The sequence below is a fragment of the Podarcis melisellensis genome (assembly GCF_964234715.1).
Source record: "Podarcis melisellensis genome assembly, chromosome: 14".
Lineage (NCBI taxonomy): Eukaryota > Metazoa > Chordata > Lepidosauria > Squamata > Lacertidae > Podarcis > Podarcis melisellensis.
In genome coordinates this window covers 13,482,370-13,498,448 of record NC_138546.1, presented here as the reverse complement: position 1 = coordinate 13,498,448, position 16,079 = coordinate 13,482,370, and the positions used below count along the sequence as shown (strand labels likewise).

The window sequence follows — 16,079 nt, the reverse complement described above, 5'->3', positions numbered from 1 at the left end:
TGGCCAAACTTGGCCCTCCAGGTGTTTTGGGACTACAATTCCCATCATCCCTGACCACTGGTCCTGTTAGCTAGGGATGATGGGAGTTGTAGTCCCAAGTTTGGCCATGCCTGATCTCTCTCTCTCTCTCTCTCTCTCTCTCTCTCTCTCTCTCTCTCTCTCTCTCTCTCTCTCACAATTCCCATCTCCCCTGGCCATTGGCCATACTTACTGGGGCTGAATGGAGTTGTAGTTCAACATCTGGATAGCCAAAGATTCCCCACACTTGACAAAACAGGAACTTTCTTTACTGTGTGTGTCTTTTTTCTCCTGCTTCTTGCTCTTTAGCTCCAGTCAATAATTCAGAAGGTTATCACCTATTTCCATGACTTCGCCGTTCTCTTTTCATTGGTAAGTTTCCACACAGCTACTAGGACCACAAATCCATACAAACCTCCATCTTCTCTTGTCGGTCATTCCAGAAGAATTTGAGGGGAGCTAGAAGGCAGAGGAGCGAAAGCTGTGCCAGAACTGGAATAATGGGAATTTGGCTGATCTGGGTCTTCCTGTCCTCCCCACCCTTAGCTATAAATTACTCTTGTCATCTGCTCACCCCATTCTCACTATGCAGTCATTGGGAGAGCCCAATGAACCTGGCATATGGGCAAAAGCCAGACCCAAACCAAGATTGGCTTTGTTTTGCTTTTCTATCCTGCTCCACAGCCACAAAGGCTTCTCAAAATAGTTTGACTTCCTTAAAAAAACGGTTCTGACTCCTTCCGTCCAGCACCTTGTCCCTTGCCTGTTTGTCCCCAATGTCTTACGGCTCCCCAGCCATTTTGTAGCTGGCAGAGGCTGTAGCTCAGTGTTAGCATGCACGCCTGGACTCCCAGGGCGCTTATTCCCAACCATAGTTGCATGCCCCCCAAGATGAAGCAAGGTATTCTGCAAATATAAGCTAGCTCAAGCTGTAAGTACCTAAACTTGGTGGTATTTCTGTTGACTTTTTAGGAGAAATTCTTACCATTCTTGGATATGTTCCAGAAAGAGAGTGTGAGAGTGGAGGTTTGTAAGTGCATCATGGAAGCTTTTATTAAGTAAGTATAAAGTATTCTGATTAAGTGCACTCTAGAGACTCTAGACAATCTATTGAAGGGTTGTTAAGGGCGACAGAGTGAATTGGTCTGCAGTCCATTTGGCATTGGAAATGTATTTCTGCTGACATTAAAGATTAGTCTAAAAAGAGCATTTAAATACAGTATAATTCCTATTGATGTTTATATAAATAGCTTATTATGAAACGAACTGCATTAGGGTAGTCTTGCTATGTTTTAAAGTATGTTTTGAAGTTAAACATGCTGGATTCAAGGCAGCAGTGTATTTGAATATGAGCAAACATCTAGAAGGGCAGACAGAATTGCAAGACCCTGTTGTTTGAATGCACATTTGCTGCAAAGCTGATATTCAGGCAGTTATGGAGGGTGGTTCCCATTTTCCCGTGGCTTGAATAGGTATGTGTGCCAAGCTTTATGTACTTGTGTGTTAAATACAGACACTTCAGAGTTAGGTCATACCTAAAGCACATTTAACACATATTTTAGGCACATGGCTTCCTCCAGAGATTCTTGGGAACTGTGGCTTACTCACAGAACTACAATTCCCAGCACCCTTTGCAGTTCCCAGGATTCTTTGGGGGAAGCCATGTGTGTTTCATGTGCTTTAAATGTGGGTGTGACCCCTGTGCTCTTAAAATAAAAGCTTTGATGCATTTTCTGCTTATTAGTGTCACAGATTAAATAATAGAAGAAAACCCATATTGCTAGTTTTCAGATGGTACGGGTATATATTGTAGCTGATAACCATCTTAGAAGAGACATTCCTCTATCTGTGAAAGTGAAGAGGGAAATGATCCTTTTCAGAGGCTGCCTGCCAACTTGGAGGCTTTGTCACTCCTTACAATAGCAAACTCTGGAAGTGAGCGCCAACAGAAATGGAGCCAAAACAGGTTCCACCTAGAAACAAGCGGGAGAGGTATCCAACATGCTTGGGAGAATCCCAGGGTTTTCGGAAGTATGAAAATAGAAACCAACCAAAAAACCCAAGGGAGACCCTACTCCCTGCCCAGTTATGAATGAGCATGTGCATTTGCCATGGAATGTTGACTGTCATTTGGAAAAGAAAAGGGAAATGCAAGTCAGTGGGGAGGAAGAGGGATGGATGGATGGAACTCTCAACAAGCACTCTCCTTTTAGGAAGGGAGAGTGCATTGCAGTATTTCTGTGTGGATTATATTCTTACAAAGCCTGTTTATATTCTTACAAAGCCTGCTTCCTGGTTAATTGGTGATGCCTCTTCAAGTTGGTTTTTAAAAAGGATATTAATCTTTTAATTCATTTTGAAAGGATGAAGCCTTTCTGCTGCTAGATTTGTCGCTCATTGTGCAGCAGCTTGAATAGGTTGAAGGTGATACTTTGCCATATGCTTCTCTGCTGCACTGACAGCCGCTGTGATAGCAGGATGCAAACACATGAGCATCTGGGCCTTACAGGCTCCACTGCAGAAAAGTCAGCACTTTAAATTAAAACGAAATCAAAATAGTTTCTTTTTCAGTGCTGAATGCATTCTTTCTCAAAGGGGCTTTAATTTCCTTTTTATCGCCTTGTGATATTTAGACTGCAGGTTCACGTTGTTAAGTGGTGACAACTGAGTCTTGAGAAAACACTTCGCAGAAATGTTAACTGGAGGCTTTTGTTTTAATTTCCTCAATCCATTATAAAGAGCGCAGTGTTGTATCTCATTGATTCGTGCGGTAGTGTGTCAGTTCAGGAGTGATGGATGATAAAACTCTCACATGCACTTTTGATTGGCTTGGCATTATACATTATTGTAAATAAAAGTACTAGCCTGTGCTGGCAGGAAGTGCCCTCCACACCTGTACGAGAAGCACATTTTAGCAAGAACAACTGATCTAGTCTGTGTTCTATTTTCTCTTCCCTGTCCCCGTTGTGACAGTTTATTCTTTGCAAGACTTTTTTCCCTAATCTTAATGTTGGCTTGCAGTTCCGTCATCTTTGCCTTTGTTGGTTCATTTTGGACATCTCAACCAAAAGAGCAACAAAACTGGGTCTCAGGATCAGTCTCTTAGGTTTTTGCATGGTTGTTTATAAGCTACTGGCCAAACTCTGGATTTCATAGAGCAGTCTGTGTTTCTTCCTAGGAGGTGCCTGTCATGTAAGGCAGGCTGAATTCTCTCTTCTTCTCCCCCATTCAGGTTCCCTACTGATCTCCCGCTGAGACCTGGCTTTTTATGCAATAGGGGGCCTGTTGACCTCACCCAGTTTCCTTTTTTCTTAGAAGCTGGATGTCTTTTTCTTTTTTAACCAATTTCCTCCCTCCTTTCAGCTGGGGCTGGACAGCCTGGAGTAGGAGAGCCAAGGCTATTAACCCATCCAAGGGCATTTCATTCTTCTGCAGCCTCCCCTGCATAAAAAGGTCACTCTGAATTGGGCTGTTGTCATCCTTGCTGCCTCTTTCTTCTTCTGTAATTCAGTGAGTGGGCAGTTTTGCTATGACATTCAGTATCTTGAAGGAACTGAAGTAAAACAAAGTTCTCGAGGGGGCACTAGGACACCTCCATCCAGGTTGTCTTCATCCTAGTACTCAGCAGCAGGAAATGATGGCATTCCAAGGTAGCTACTATGGAACTCGCCCCTTGAAATACCAGCTCATTTCCTGCCTTTGTTTAAAAGGCATCTCCTTGAGCTGTGCTTGTCTGATTCTACTCTCTCAGGCCTGTTGTGTGTTGTTTTTTTGTGGACCGTGTGCCAGCTGTCTGTGTGTGCCTGCCCCGGGGTGAAATTTTCCTCCCTGTGGGATTTGCGTGTGCTTGGCCTGCTGTTTGTATTTTCCTTCTCAGTTACTGCTTAATTTACCTTTTGTGTTCCATAAAATTTCCTTAGATTAGCTGTCCCTTTCAAAACCTTCCAGAATTTATTATTACCTTTGATCCTTCTGTTTTGTTTTCACTCCAGATTAATTATTGATTGTCTTGTGATCTCAGGCTTGGTTCATGTATTAGGGCCAGATCTTGACTACAGCTTGGGGTTGTGTACTTTCCCCTTTTACTCATGGAAGGGTTTTTTTTTGGGGTGGGCGGGCAGGCAAACAGCATCTTGTTGTTGCTTAGTCGTTTAGTCGTGTCCGACTCTTCATGACTCCAAGGACCAGAGCAGGCCAGGCACTTCTGTCTTCCACTGCCTCCCGCAGTTTGGTCAAACTCATGCTGGTAGCTTCGAGAACACTATCCAACCATCTTGTCCTCTGTCGTCCCCTTCTCCTTGTGCCCTCAGTCTTTCCTAACATCAGGGTCTTTTCCGGGGAGTCTTCTCTTCTCATGAGGTAGCCAAAGTATTGGAGCCTCAAAACAGCATCTTAAGTCATAGAATTGGAAGGAACCCTGCAGATCATCTTAGTTGAACCCCCTAAAATGCAGGAATATGCAGTTGTCCCTTACGGGGATCAAACCTGCAACCTTGGCGTTATCAGCAGCATGCTCTAACCAACAGAGCTATTCATCTGGAGGGCACGAGGTTGAGGAAGGCTACTGTAGTGTGAAGTAGTTTCTTTTATCTGGCCTGGATCCTGAGTTGCAGTCCCAAACAGTAGTTTGGACCCACGTTTAGTCCACACATGTATTTTTAACGTATACATTGAAAAAACAATAACCGTATAGTTGTTTGGTGGTTGTACTGCCATGGTGACTCACACTAGACCCAGATTGTGATCCCATAGTGAGTCCAAGTCCACCATTTTAAGATCAGGGGGTTGAAAGCATCTGGACAGCATCCGGTAAGTCTGCTCCATGGTGACCCCAGTCCTAAGGCAAACTCTTGTATGGCAGTGCAGTGGCTCCATTGTACTTTTGTTCCCCCAGATCAGGAGTTGTGCGAGAGAGCAAGGCGCTCTTTTGTTCATTCGTCACACCTTTGCTGTGCAGTAAATAGAGTATAGAGCTTTTAATGCCCTATAATCAAAGAGCACTTCAAGGGAATGCTTATTTTCTATGACAAGACCTTTTACACAGCAGGAAAGCATAATCCGCGTAGATGGAAAGAACCGCTAATTACCATGCTAAGTGTTCCTGCAGCTTCTAGGGAGCAGAAGCACTGGATGCAGAACTTCCTGTGTGTTGCTGAATGTCAAAGTGCCATATATCCATCTGGGCCTGGGGCTTTGTGTGGTTTCAGGTTTTTGAGTACTGTCTCTATTTCCTCTGGGGTGACAGAGCTGTCCATGAATTCTTGTTCCTCTGCAGTTAAGGTTGGCATGGTCAGCCCTGTTAGGAATCTTCTGATTTCCTGTGCAGGTGGGTTGCGGGAGATGTATAGATTGGCGTAAAATTCAGCAAATTCTGAGGTTATTTCTTTGGTGGAGGATGTTATGTTACCATCTTTTTTTAGTGACACAGTGTATTCTGTTTTGAGTGACCCCACCCCTTGCATTTGTTTGCTAATAGCCTGGAGTTCTTCCCTCCATATTCGTAAAAGCATAGGATGTTAATCATTGTTTTATTGATTTTTAGAGAGTCAGTTTCCCTTCTTTTTTGTTTTTTGAGTTTTAAGGAGTTTTTTTTTTTTTGGCTCCTGTTTGTTTCTGAGTGCGATGAGAGGGTCGTAATGTCTTGTTCTAATTTACCAATTTTTGAGGAGGTTTTGTTTTTTAAAGGGTGCCCTCTCCTTTTTGCAGGCTCCTCTGGTGACCACTTTCATTGTGTCCCGGAGGATGGGGTTTGTTATTTTGCCCACATCATCATCCTTAAAGTAGTTTTGGAGAGTTTTCAAGACATGATTGGCGTTACCACATGATTATTTTTGTCACTTCAGCTTTGCATGGGGAACATTTCACTTACATTATTTTTTGTGGCATGGTCTAGCAGTTTATCCCGAGAAGGAAGCTCACTGTTCTGAACTGTTTCCGAGTTGTTAAATGCCTTTTTCAAGAGTAATATTCACCATACCCCCCTCCCCCAAATAAAAATGTATGTGTTAGAATCACTTTGCAATGACTTCACCACAACAGTAAGTAGCACAAGGTGCCAAGTTGGTTCACACTTAACTCAGAAGTAAGGCCCTGTCTGCACTGTGCATTTTAAAGCACCATCATACTACTACAAGCAGTTGTGGTTTCCCCCCAAAGAATCCTGGGAACTGTAGTTTGCTAAGAGTGCAAAGAGTTGTTAGTAGACCTTATTCCACTCACAGAGCTAACAGTTCCCTGGGAAGAAGGATTGATTGTTAAACCACTTTGGGAACTGTAGCTCTGTGAGTAGAATAGGGGTCTTCTAACAACTCTTAGTACCCTGAACAAACTACAGTTCCCAGGATTCTTTGGGGGAGAGCCATGGCTGTTTAAAGTAGTGTGATACTGCTTTAATTGCACAGTGCTGATGGGGCTTAAGTGTATATGCTGTCAGTGTTTGTAAAAAGCAAAAAAAAGGAGGAAAAGGTTCTGACCTCCCTTTGCCTCTTCAGCCTGGTCCTCGGACCCTTGTCGGCACAAAAAGAGTCCACGAGAATATCCTTGCAGAGTTTTATTCTTAAAAGTCTTTGTGCAAAACACGACTGAATAACTCCACACACCAGCACCAACCAACCCAAACACCAGCCTCAGCAACAAACTAACATTTCTCACTTATATATACAACTTGGTGCAGACCGCTGAGTCATGCTGACCCAGCTTTATTCGCATTAAAGAAACAGCGGCCATTTTAGCCGTGACACCCCTTCTGTTTCTTTAAATGCGAAAAACCCCAACAGAAACAATACATACATACATTATATACATAAACCCAGTTTTGTCATCAGTTCATTATGGCATGTTGCTGGCAAAGGCTTGGTGAACAAATCAGCAATATTATCTTGTGATTGACAATACTCCAGTTTGATTACCCCATTCTGTACACAATCTCTAACATTCGCATGACGGATAGCAATATGTTTTGATGCGGATTTCATTATTTCCGAGCCCGCTAATGCAATGCACGATTGGCTATCTTCATACACTTGGATAGGCAAATCAACTTTACAATCTAGATCTTTTAGTATCTGTATAAACCACATGATTTCATTGCATGCTAGCGACAGGCTCCCATATTCTGCCTCACAGGATGAGGTTGCAACAAATCCTTGTTTCTTTGACCTCCACCCAATTATGGAATTGGCAAACATCATAACCATTCCACTTGTAGATTTTCTGGTAGCTACACAGCTTCCCCAGTCCGCATCAACAAATACTTCTAGTTTTTCGTCTTGTGTACTAGATATCTTCAAACATACATTTAATGTCCCCTTTAGATATCTGATAAGCCTTTTCAAAGCACACCAATCAGCAGTACTGGGTTTAGATACACGTTGACTCAGAACATTTGTAGCACATGCAATGTCTGGCCTTGACCACTGGCTTAAATATAACAGTGATCCTATTTTTGAGTGATACAACTCAGGCTGATCAAATTTATCATCACACACTGTCTTTGGGAAATCTGGTGTCATGGGAGTCTGAACTGGCTTGCAGTTTTCCATGCCAAACTGCTCTATCAAACGAAGAATTTTCTCTTTCTGACTCAATAGGAAGCTTCCATCAGCTTCCTGCCTTACTTCTACTCCCAAGTAATTGCTTACAGGCCCCAAGGCTTTAAGCTTAAACCTCTTTTCCAGTTGACTTGTGAGCTTCTGGATCTTATCTGTGGAACTCCCTGCCACAAGCAAATCATCAACAAAGACTAAGAGCATTAGATATTTGTTGCCTGATCCCTTGGTGTACAGGCATGGATCAGCCACACTCCTTTTAAAACCAAGTTTTACAAGGGCTTCATTTAAACACTGGTTCCAACACCTTCCACTTTGTTTGAGACCATAAACAGCCTTTCTCAAACGCCAGACTGCACCATTCTCCTCTTCAAACCCAGGGGGTTGTCTCATTAATACTTCATGGTCTAAATTTGCATGCAGATATGCAGCATCAACATCAAAATGGTGCACTGCTAGTTGTCTTACAGCAGCAATGGAAAGCATTAAGCGAAAAGTTTCACTCTTTACAGTGGGAGAAAACACTTCATCATAACTCTCCCCTTTAATCTGAGTGAACCCTCTGGCTACTAATCTGGCTCGAAAACGTGGTTCCCCAGATGCAAGGGTTTTCCTTTTGTAAACCCACTTGCATGACACCACTCTGCCACCAGGTGGCGGCATTATGACCTCAAACACTTTGTTACGTTTAAAAGAGTCCATTTCTTCTTTCATAGCTTGTTCCCACAAAGCACGTTCCCCAGGGGGTAAGTCTAAGACTTCATTATAACTTTGTGGTTCCACACAACTCACATTACATACTCTCACTCCTCCTAGGGTCAAACGCTGAGGAGGTACACCCTTGTTTGAACGCTGGGAGCGCCTAGGCACTATTACTTCTTCTTCCCCCCTTATCTCTGGCTCTTCTTCCTCTTCCTCTAGAGAAGTATTATCTTTTGCCACATCTTTTGGGGAAATCTGTGCCTCCTCCTCCTCCTGCTCCTGCATTGCCAATGGCTGAGAAGAAGCCTCTTCTCTTACTTGCAGGGGCAGTAGGCAATCTGGGTTGGCATGGATCACAGTCCATCTGTCCTGGTCAGCGAAGTCTGCACTTCGTGACAGAACCACTCGTCCTGGGCGTAAATTGAAACGCCACCCTTTGCCATAGGACTGATATCCCACAAACCGCAGTCTCTGCGCTCTAGCACCCCCTTTCTGGCGCTGAGCTTTGGGGATGTTTACATGTGCCCAAGCACCCCAGTTATGGAGCATTGTCCACTCTGGTTCTTTCCCAAACAACACACGATAAGGAATATCTTTTATAGAGCTAGACCAGGTTCTATTAATCAAAAAGTTCGCTGTCAGAAAAGCCTCACCCCACAGCCTATGGTTGTGACCCAATCCTGCATCCACTAGCAGGCAGTCCTTTACTGACTGTATTACAGCCCCGCGTCTTTCACACAGACCATTTTCAGCAGGGCTATAAGGGTTAGTCAAACGATGAGTGATCCCCTTACGTCGCAACCATGTCCCAAATTGTTTGTTCAGAAATTCTCCACCCCTATCTGTTTGCAACTGCACAACAGGGCGAGCGAAGAGCTTTTCAGCTTGGGCAACCCATTCTCTGAATGTGGGGAAACACTCAGATTTCTGCTTTAACAAAAACAACCAACTAAAACGTGATTTATCATCAATTACCAGAAAAGCATATCTGGCGCCTCCTTCAGTCTTCTGTGGAAAAGGGCCTATCACGTCACAATGGACAAGTTCTAAAACCTCTTTAGATACTCTGTCACTTTTAGAAGCCACAGGCTTCCTCTTAGATTTGGCCATTTTACATACATTGCAATCTAGGAAACAGTTACAGCTGTTTACTTTTAGGTTCTTGCACACCTTTTGCATCTCTGAAAGCACACGGAAATTGGCGTGACCCAGTTTTCTGTGCAGTTCATGTACACACCCCTTATGAACTGGCAAATTATCCTGAACCACCTGGGCTGGTTTAACAGGCTTGTCCTGCATTACATATAACCCATTTTCCAACTTTGCATGGCCACATACCTGAGTTCCATTCTTTATCAGACAGCCATCCCGTGTGAAGTTAACACTATACCCTGCATTAATCAAACAGCTTACAGACAGCAAACAATAGTCCAAACTGCTGACAAACAGAGTCTCTGGTAGAGTAGTGTTCAAGCACTGCAGGAAACATGTTCCCTGGCCATCAATCTTGCTTCTACGACCATCAGCAAGATAAATTGAGTCTTTTCCATCAGCTGGCTTCCCCAGGGTCTTAAAGTCCTCCCGACTGTTGCAGATAATCCTGCTGCTCCCAGAGTCCAGCAACCATGTTCCTCGAGGTATCTTCCTCTCCTCTCGAGAAAATGCAGAAACAAACTGAGCAGAACGCGTGTTCTTCTTCTCTGAAGAGAACCCCTTCTGCTTACGTTTCTGCGTTGATTGCTGTCCCTGCTCCACGTCGTCTCCTGGAAGTCTTGCCCTGCATTGACGTTGGAGATGCCCGGGTTGGTTGCATCTATAGCATCTCCTCACTGCCATGGCCAAGTCCAAACCTTGGCGTTGCTCCATTGGCAGATTCTGCTGCTGGCCCCCTCGACTGTAACTCCTCCGCTCTTGGAGTTCAGCTTGTTTATCTGACCTTCTTTCTGCTTCTTCGGTCAATCTTCCAACCACATACTCAAGGGTCAGATCTCGGGGACGCATACTCTCCATGCTGTTAATCACGGGCAACCAGCTTTCAGGCAAACTTGAAAGAATAATGTAGGTTTGGTCAGTCTCATCATAACGCTTACCTCTCTGCTGTAGTTGAAGAAAGAGAGATTTCAGCGTTTGAAGATGAGTTGCCAAACTCTCACCTTCTTTCATAACAGTCCTGAACAGCCTTCTGGTCAGAGAAATTATAGTTCCAGCAGTTTCTCTGACATGCATTGCCCTTAATAAATTCCAGCACTGAAACGCTGTGCTGGCATTTGCTACATGCAATAACTGAGAGTTGCTCAAACACAGCATAATTTGGGCACGAGCCCTTTCATCTAGCCGTTTTTTCTCAGCAGAGTCAGTCCTCAAAACCTCAGTTTCAACACAGTCCCATAGTCCATCTCTCCTTAACAACTGCTGCATTTTAATTGACCAACTCAGCCAGTTGCTTTCTGAGAGAAGTTCAAAAGGGATGCCTCCCCCAATATTTACAACTTGGGAAGACTGGAAATCTGCCATCTCTGCTGGTGCTTGCTGAGCCCCTTCTGTGGGGCCTCCAGCAAACTCTCCAGACTCTCTCTTTAGAGTCCCACTAGATGGTCCTGGCTGGCACTCACCGGCTTCTAGCTGCTGCCTCTGTTGACCCTCAGGTCCCGCCTGGCTCTGCAACTGGTGTAGCTGCTCTGTGAGTTGCCTACTGTGGTCCTCTAGCAGTTCAAACTGTTCCAGTAGCCGACGCTGAGTGCTTTTCTGGTCCTCAGATCCTAGCTGCTCCAGCGTCGCTGCAGACAGTTACAGCTTGCCACCAACTGCTCCAACGCACAGCCACCGGCTCCATACACCACCAGGACTCACCAGCTCCCTGCTGAGATGCTGTCAGTCGTTTTGCACTCTGCACATGCTCAGAAACACTGGGCCCATAACCTGTCAGTGTTTGTAAAAAGCAAAAAAAAGGAGGAAAAGGTTCTGACCTCCCTTTGCCTCTTCAGCCTGGTCCTCGGACCCTTGTCGGCACAAAAAGAGTCCACGAGAATATCCTTGCAGAGTTTTATTCTTAAAAGTCTTTGTGCAAAACACGACTGAATAACTCCACACACCAGCACCAACCAACCCAAACACCAGCCTCAGCAACAAACTAACATTTCTCACTTATATATACAACTTGGTGCAGACCGCTGAGTCATGCTGACCCAGCTTTATTCGCATTAAAGAAACAGCGGCCATTTTAGCCGTGACATATGCTGCCTCCCCCCTTCCCAATCTGATTTTGCGTAACCCATGTTAAACCATCACAGCTTCAACCTTACTGCAAATAATATTTTTCCTTCTTGTTTTTCCTAACGTGTTGTTTAGGCACCAACTGGAGCCGACCAAGGACCCCGTCATCCTCAATGCCCTTCTGCATGTGTGCAAGACAATGCACGATTCTGTGAAGTAAGGTTTTTTCGCTGTCTCCTTATAATGAATTTCATTTTAAACGGTGGTGGTGGTTGTTGTTGTTGTGATCAGTTCTGAGGCCAAGGCTTCAGGGTTGGAGAACTGTTTTTCCATGTGCTGCTTTTATTCAGGGCTGTGTGCAGGAAAACAAAATACCAGCACTGGCCTGCTTGCTCCTTAAAACGTTGCTTTGTTCTAAATGCAAAACAAAGAGAAGATGATCTGGGATGTGCTGGTGACTTCACAGCTTAACAAATGGGTTGTGGGTGGAGCAAGAGAGAGGCGGCAGGGAATAAATGTCAAGAGTGTCAAAAGGGATAAACAAAATGAAATGCCTTTGTGAGATGCAGGTGTCAGTTAAAGTGCCTCTCCAAAAAGCACTCGCAACTCCAGTGAACAATACAGTATTGATATGGGTATGCTTATACCTGACAAGTATTTTAAAAACAAACAAATATCGGAAGTAAATAACAGAACACATTTAAATGCTTTTTTTGCCATTTTGAAATGCATACTCTCTCCTGTTAGGTACTCCTTTGTACTCTTCTTCCAGCAAAAAGCTGCTCCCCTGATTTGTTGTTGTTTAGTTGTTTAGTCGTGTCCGACTCTTTGTGACCCCATGGACCAGAGCACGCCAGGCACGCCTTCCACTGCCTCCCGCAGTTTGGTCAGACTCATGTTTGTGGCTTCGAGAACACCATCCAACCATCTCTTCCTCTGTCATCCCTTTCTCCTTGTGCCCTCCATCTTTCCCAACATCAGGGTCTTTTCCAGGGAGTCTTCTCTTCTCATGAGGTGGCCAAAGTATTGGAGTCTCAGCTTCAGGATCTGTCCTTCCAGTGAGCACTCAGGGCTGATTTCCTTCAGAATGGATAGGTTTGATCTTCTTGCAGTCCATGGGACTCTCAAGAGTCTCCTCCAGCGCCCTAATTCAAAAGCATCAATTCTTCGGCGAACAGCCTTCTTTATGGTCCAGCTCTCACTTCCATACATCACTACTGGGAAAACCATGGCTCCCCTGATACTTAGTGCCAAAAGGATGCTAAGAACTTACAGGAAGAGAACATAGAAATGTCATTTCTGCATTTTCTTTCTTTGTGGTGCCTGGGCAGTCTCTGTGCTCAGCTGGTTGCCTGCTTCAGTGGGCAGGAGGGGGGCGCATTTTGATAGATGCCTTTTAATGCCAGGCAAGGAGGGAAGATTACCATATTTTTTGCTCTATAAGACTCACTTTTTCCCTCCTAAAAAGTAAGGGGAAATGTGTGTGTGTCTTATGGGGCGAATGCAGGCTGGGCAGCTATCCCAGAAGCCAGAACAGCAAGAGGGATTGCTGCTTTCACTGCGCAGCAATCCCTCTTGCTGTTCTGGCTTCTGAGATTCAAATCCCCCCCCCTTGTTTTCTTCCTCCAAAAACTAGGTTCGTCTTGTGGTCTGGTGCGTCTTATAGAGCGAAAAATACAGTACTCACAAGATCTACGGATCTCGGTCTTGCTTTCTCTGAGTTTCTCATTCTTCTGATCTTAAGTTCACATTTCCTCCGGATCTGCATCAGCTTTGCAAAAAGAATTTAAAGGCCCACTTAAAAACCCACGTGCATTTATGTGTGCATTTCCCACGGTATCCCTGTTTTTGCCAGCAATTTATTCCCTAGTGTGGTGGATTTTTGCAAATTATTTTCATGAATATATGCATTTTTGTGCTTATATGCACATGCACTTTTGAACTGTTTCACAATGTTAGAAGTGCAAACTTCAGAGATAGCCGCATTAGTCTGAGAAGTGCCAGTTAAGAGATTTGCATTCAAATGCCAGCCATGCTAATTTCCCTTCCATTATTTGGTCACAATTGCAGGATTTGCCCTGATCCTGGTTTACATATCATAGCAAATGTGCAAATGTGTGGGCTTTCAGAGAAGAGACTTTTTTTTTACTGAGCTAAGCTAAGCTGAAGGACATTCCCAGTCCTACCTGGAAACGTGTGGGACTTATGGGCAAGGGAGATGCAAAACACACTTGCCTTTCCTGCTACTCTACAGTGCCACCAGATTCAAAACTGCTGTGCGACACTGTGATGAGATCAATACAGGAGGTCGGTGGTGTCGCTGAGAACAAAATCTTAATTGTTTCTGGCATCATCTTTGCTTCCTTAGTCCTTTTATCTAATAAAGGCAGAAATTCACCTTTTAAAATAAATAAACAAAGCACATTAAAAAAACAAATGATTTTCCATGTCTGTAAATCTTGTTCCTGTAAACAGAAAACATGATTTTTGAACTAAAGGGATCTCAATATGCAGCCTATTTCTTTGGCATACAATAACAACCATTTGGTCCATTTCTATTTCTTGGTCATCTACTCCTTAATTGCAGGAATGGGACTAACTTTTTAGTGCTGAATCCATATAATTCTTGCTATCATTAGTAAGTTCTGGAGTAATAAAATAATTGCCCTGGACTATCAGTCGTTGAAATTTTTTATAAGGACTTCTTCTGGTACAGGTGTTAATCTGGTCTCAGTTACCAGGGCAATAAGTTCTAGCAAATGCACTCGTAACAGTACTGGGTTGTGTTTACTGTTAGCGCTACTCAGAGTGGATCCCTTGAAATTAATGGACCAGACATACTTGCACCCACCAATTTCAAGAGGTTTACTCGGAGTGAAACTTGGTTGGATTCAAATGCCAAACAGTTTTTTCCTTAAATCTTGCTTTGTTTCTGAAATAATTCTGCAACATCTGCAAGAGCCTGCATCAACTGGATTGCCCAGCCTTTGCAAAAGGAGCTGTATTGCAAAGCTTTGCAAAAATAGTGACCAAGGAAAAGGTCACATCCAAATCCTTCATTTAAAGCAAATGTAAGAGTAATGACTTATCCCAAAGAATCTCGGGAACTGTAGTCTACCACTCACAGAGCCACCTTTAACAAACTACAGTTCTCAGGATTCTTTAGAGGAAGCCATGACTGTTACAGTCCTAGAAGACTGCTTGAAATGTATGCTGTGGATGTGACCTGTGCTGCAAATTGGGAAGTCCCTGGTTTGAATGTCACCTCTGGCATCATCATCATCATCATCATATATTATTCATACCCCACCCATCGGGCTCGGTTTCCCCAGCCACTCTGGGCGGCTCCCAACAGAATATTAAAAATATGATCAAACATTAAAAACTTCCCTAAACAGGGCTGCCTTCAGATTCTTTCTAAAAATCAGATACCGTATTTTTGCTCTATAAGACTCACTTTTCCCTCCTAAAAAGTAAGGGGAAATGTGTGTGCGTCTTATGGAGCGAATGCAGGCTGCTCAGCTATCCCAGAAGCCAGAACAGCAAGAGGGATCACTTCTTTCGCTGCGCAGTGATCCCTCTTCTTCCGGCTTCTGAGATTCAGAATATTTTTTTTTCTTGTTTTCCTCCTCCAAAAACTAGGTGCGTCTTATAGAGAGAAAAATACGGTAGTTGTTTATTTCCTTGACATCTGATGGGAGGGCATTCCACAGGGTGGGTGCCACTACCAAGAAGGCCCTCTGAGCTTGCTTGGTGGCCTTAGACAGGCTGCACTCTCTCACAAGAGCAAAAACAGACCCTGCTGGATCAGGCCAATAACCAATTTAGTCCAGCGTCCTATTTTCACGGTAGCCAGCTTCAGTCCCCCTGTCTACTATATGGAGTGACAATACAGACTTGCCTTACAGAGGTGCTGGTAACATTTCCATTGCAGTTCCAAATGTTAAAGTGTGTTTTACATTAAAAAGTTGAACTAGATAATGCCGTTTTCCTGCTTGGGCTCTACTCAAGCTAAAGCACTGTGTGGGTCATTTAAACAGCTGCTTTGCGGTCATGTTTTTAAATTAGCAATTTTTATTGGGGACCCAGTGCTCCCTTCCACGCATCTTCCAAACCATCCATCAGTTTCTTGTTATGCCTGTATTGGATGGCGAAACCCTAATGAGCTAATCATGGTGAAGGTTCACTCTTCCCTTCCAATTGAATTTGTATTCCAGAGCAATTACTCTGTTCCCATCTGGTGTCTGCACTAGGAGAATTGCAAAATGGTACACCAGGGACTAGCATGCCCAGGATTAAACTGGATTACTTAATTGTAATTGAGCGTGGTTTGTTTTCATCTGAATGTGTATGGTTTTATTACCTCCCCATTTGGTAACCAAATTAAATGCTAATGATATGAAACTGAATTTGCTACCCTCCACCCCCCGCCAATATCCCAGCAGTTTATGGCTATTGTTTTGGCCCAGTGTATCGCACCATGATGTGCTACTTTTGCTGTGCAGATATTTACCCTTGTTGTGTTCTATGGCCCTATCCTAAATTAATTTTGGAATTGGTAATTTGCAAACAATGACTGCTCACTGTTACAGGGTGGAT

The 16,079-nt window shown here is 43.9% G+C and overlaps 1 protein-coding gene across 4 annotated transcripts in view; it reads left to right on the top strand.

Annotated features, from left to right (window-relative positions):
• The window catches only part of VPS35L (VPS35 endosomal protein sorting factor like), an 83,307-nt gene that overhangs the window by 40,376 nt on the left and 26,852 nt on the right, over window positions 1-16,079 (top strand). For all 4 annotated transcript variants that reach the window (XM_081888876.1, XM_081888873.1, XM_081888875.1 and 1 more), the window contains exons 20-22: window positions 328-390; window positions 991-1,076; window positions 11,616-11,696. In XM_081888876.1, the coding sequence (XP_081745002.1) occupies window positions 328-390; window positions 991-1,076; window positions 11,616-11,696 (230 nt within the window). The remainder of the gene's footprint in view (window positions 1-327; window positions 391-990; window positions 1,077-11,615; window positions 11,697-16,079) is intronic.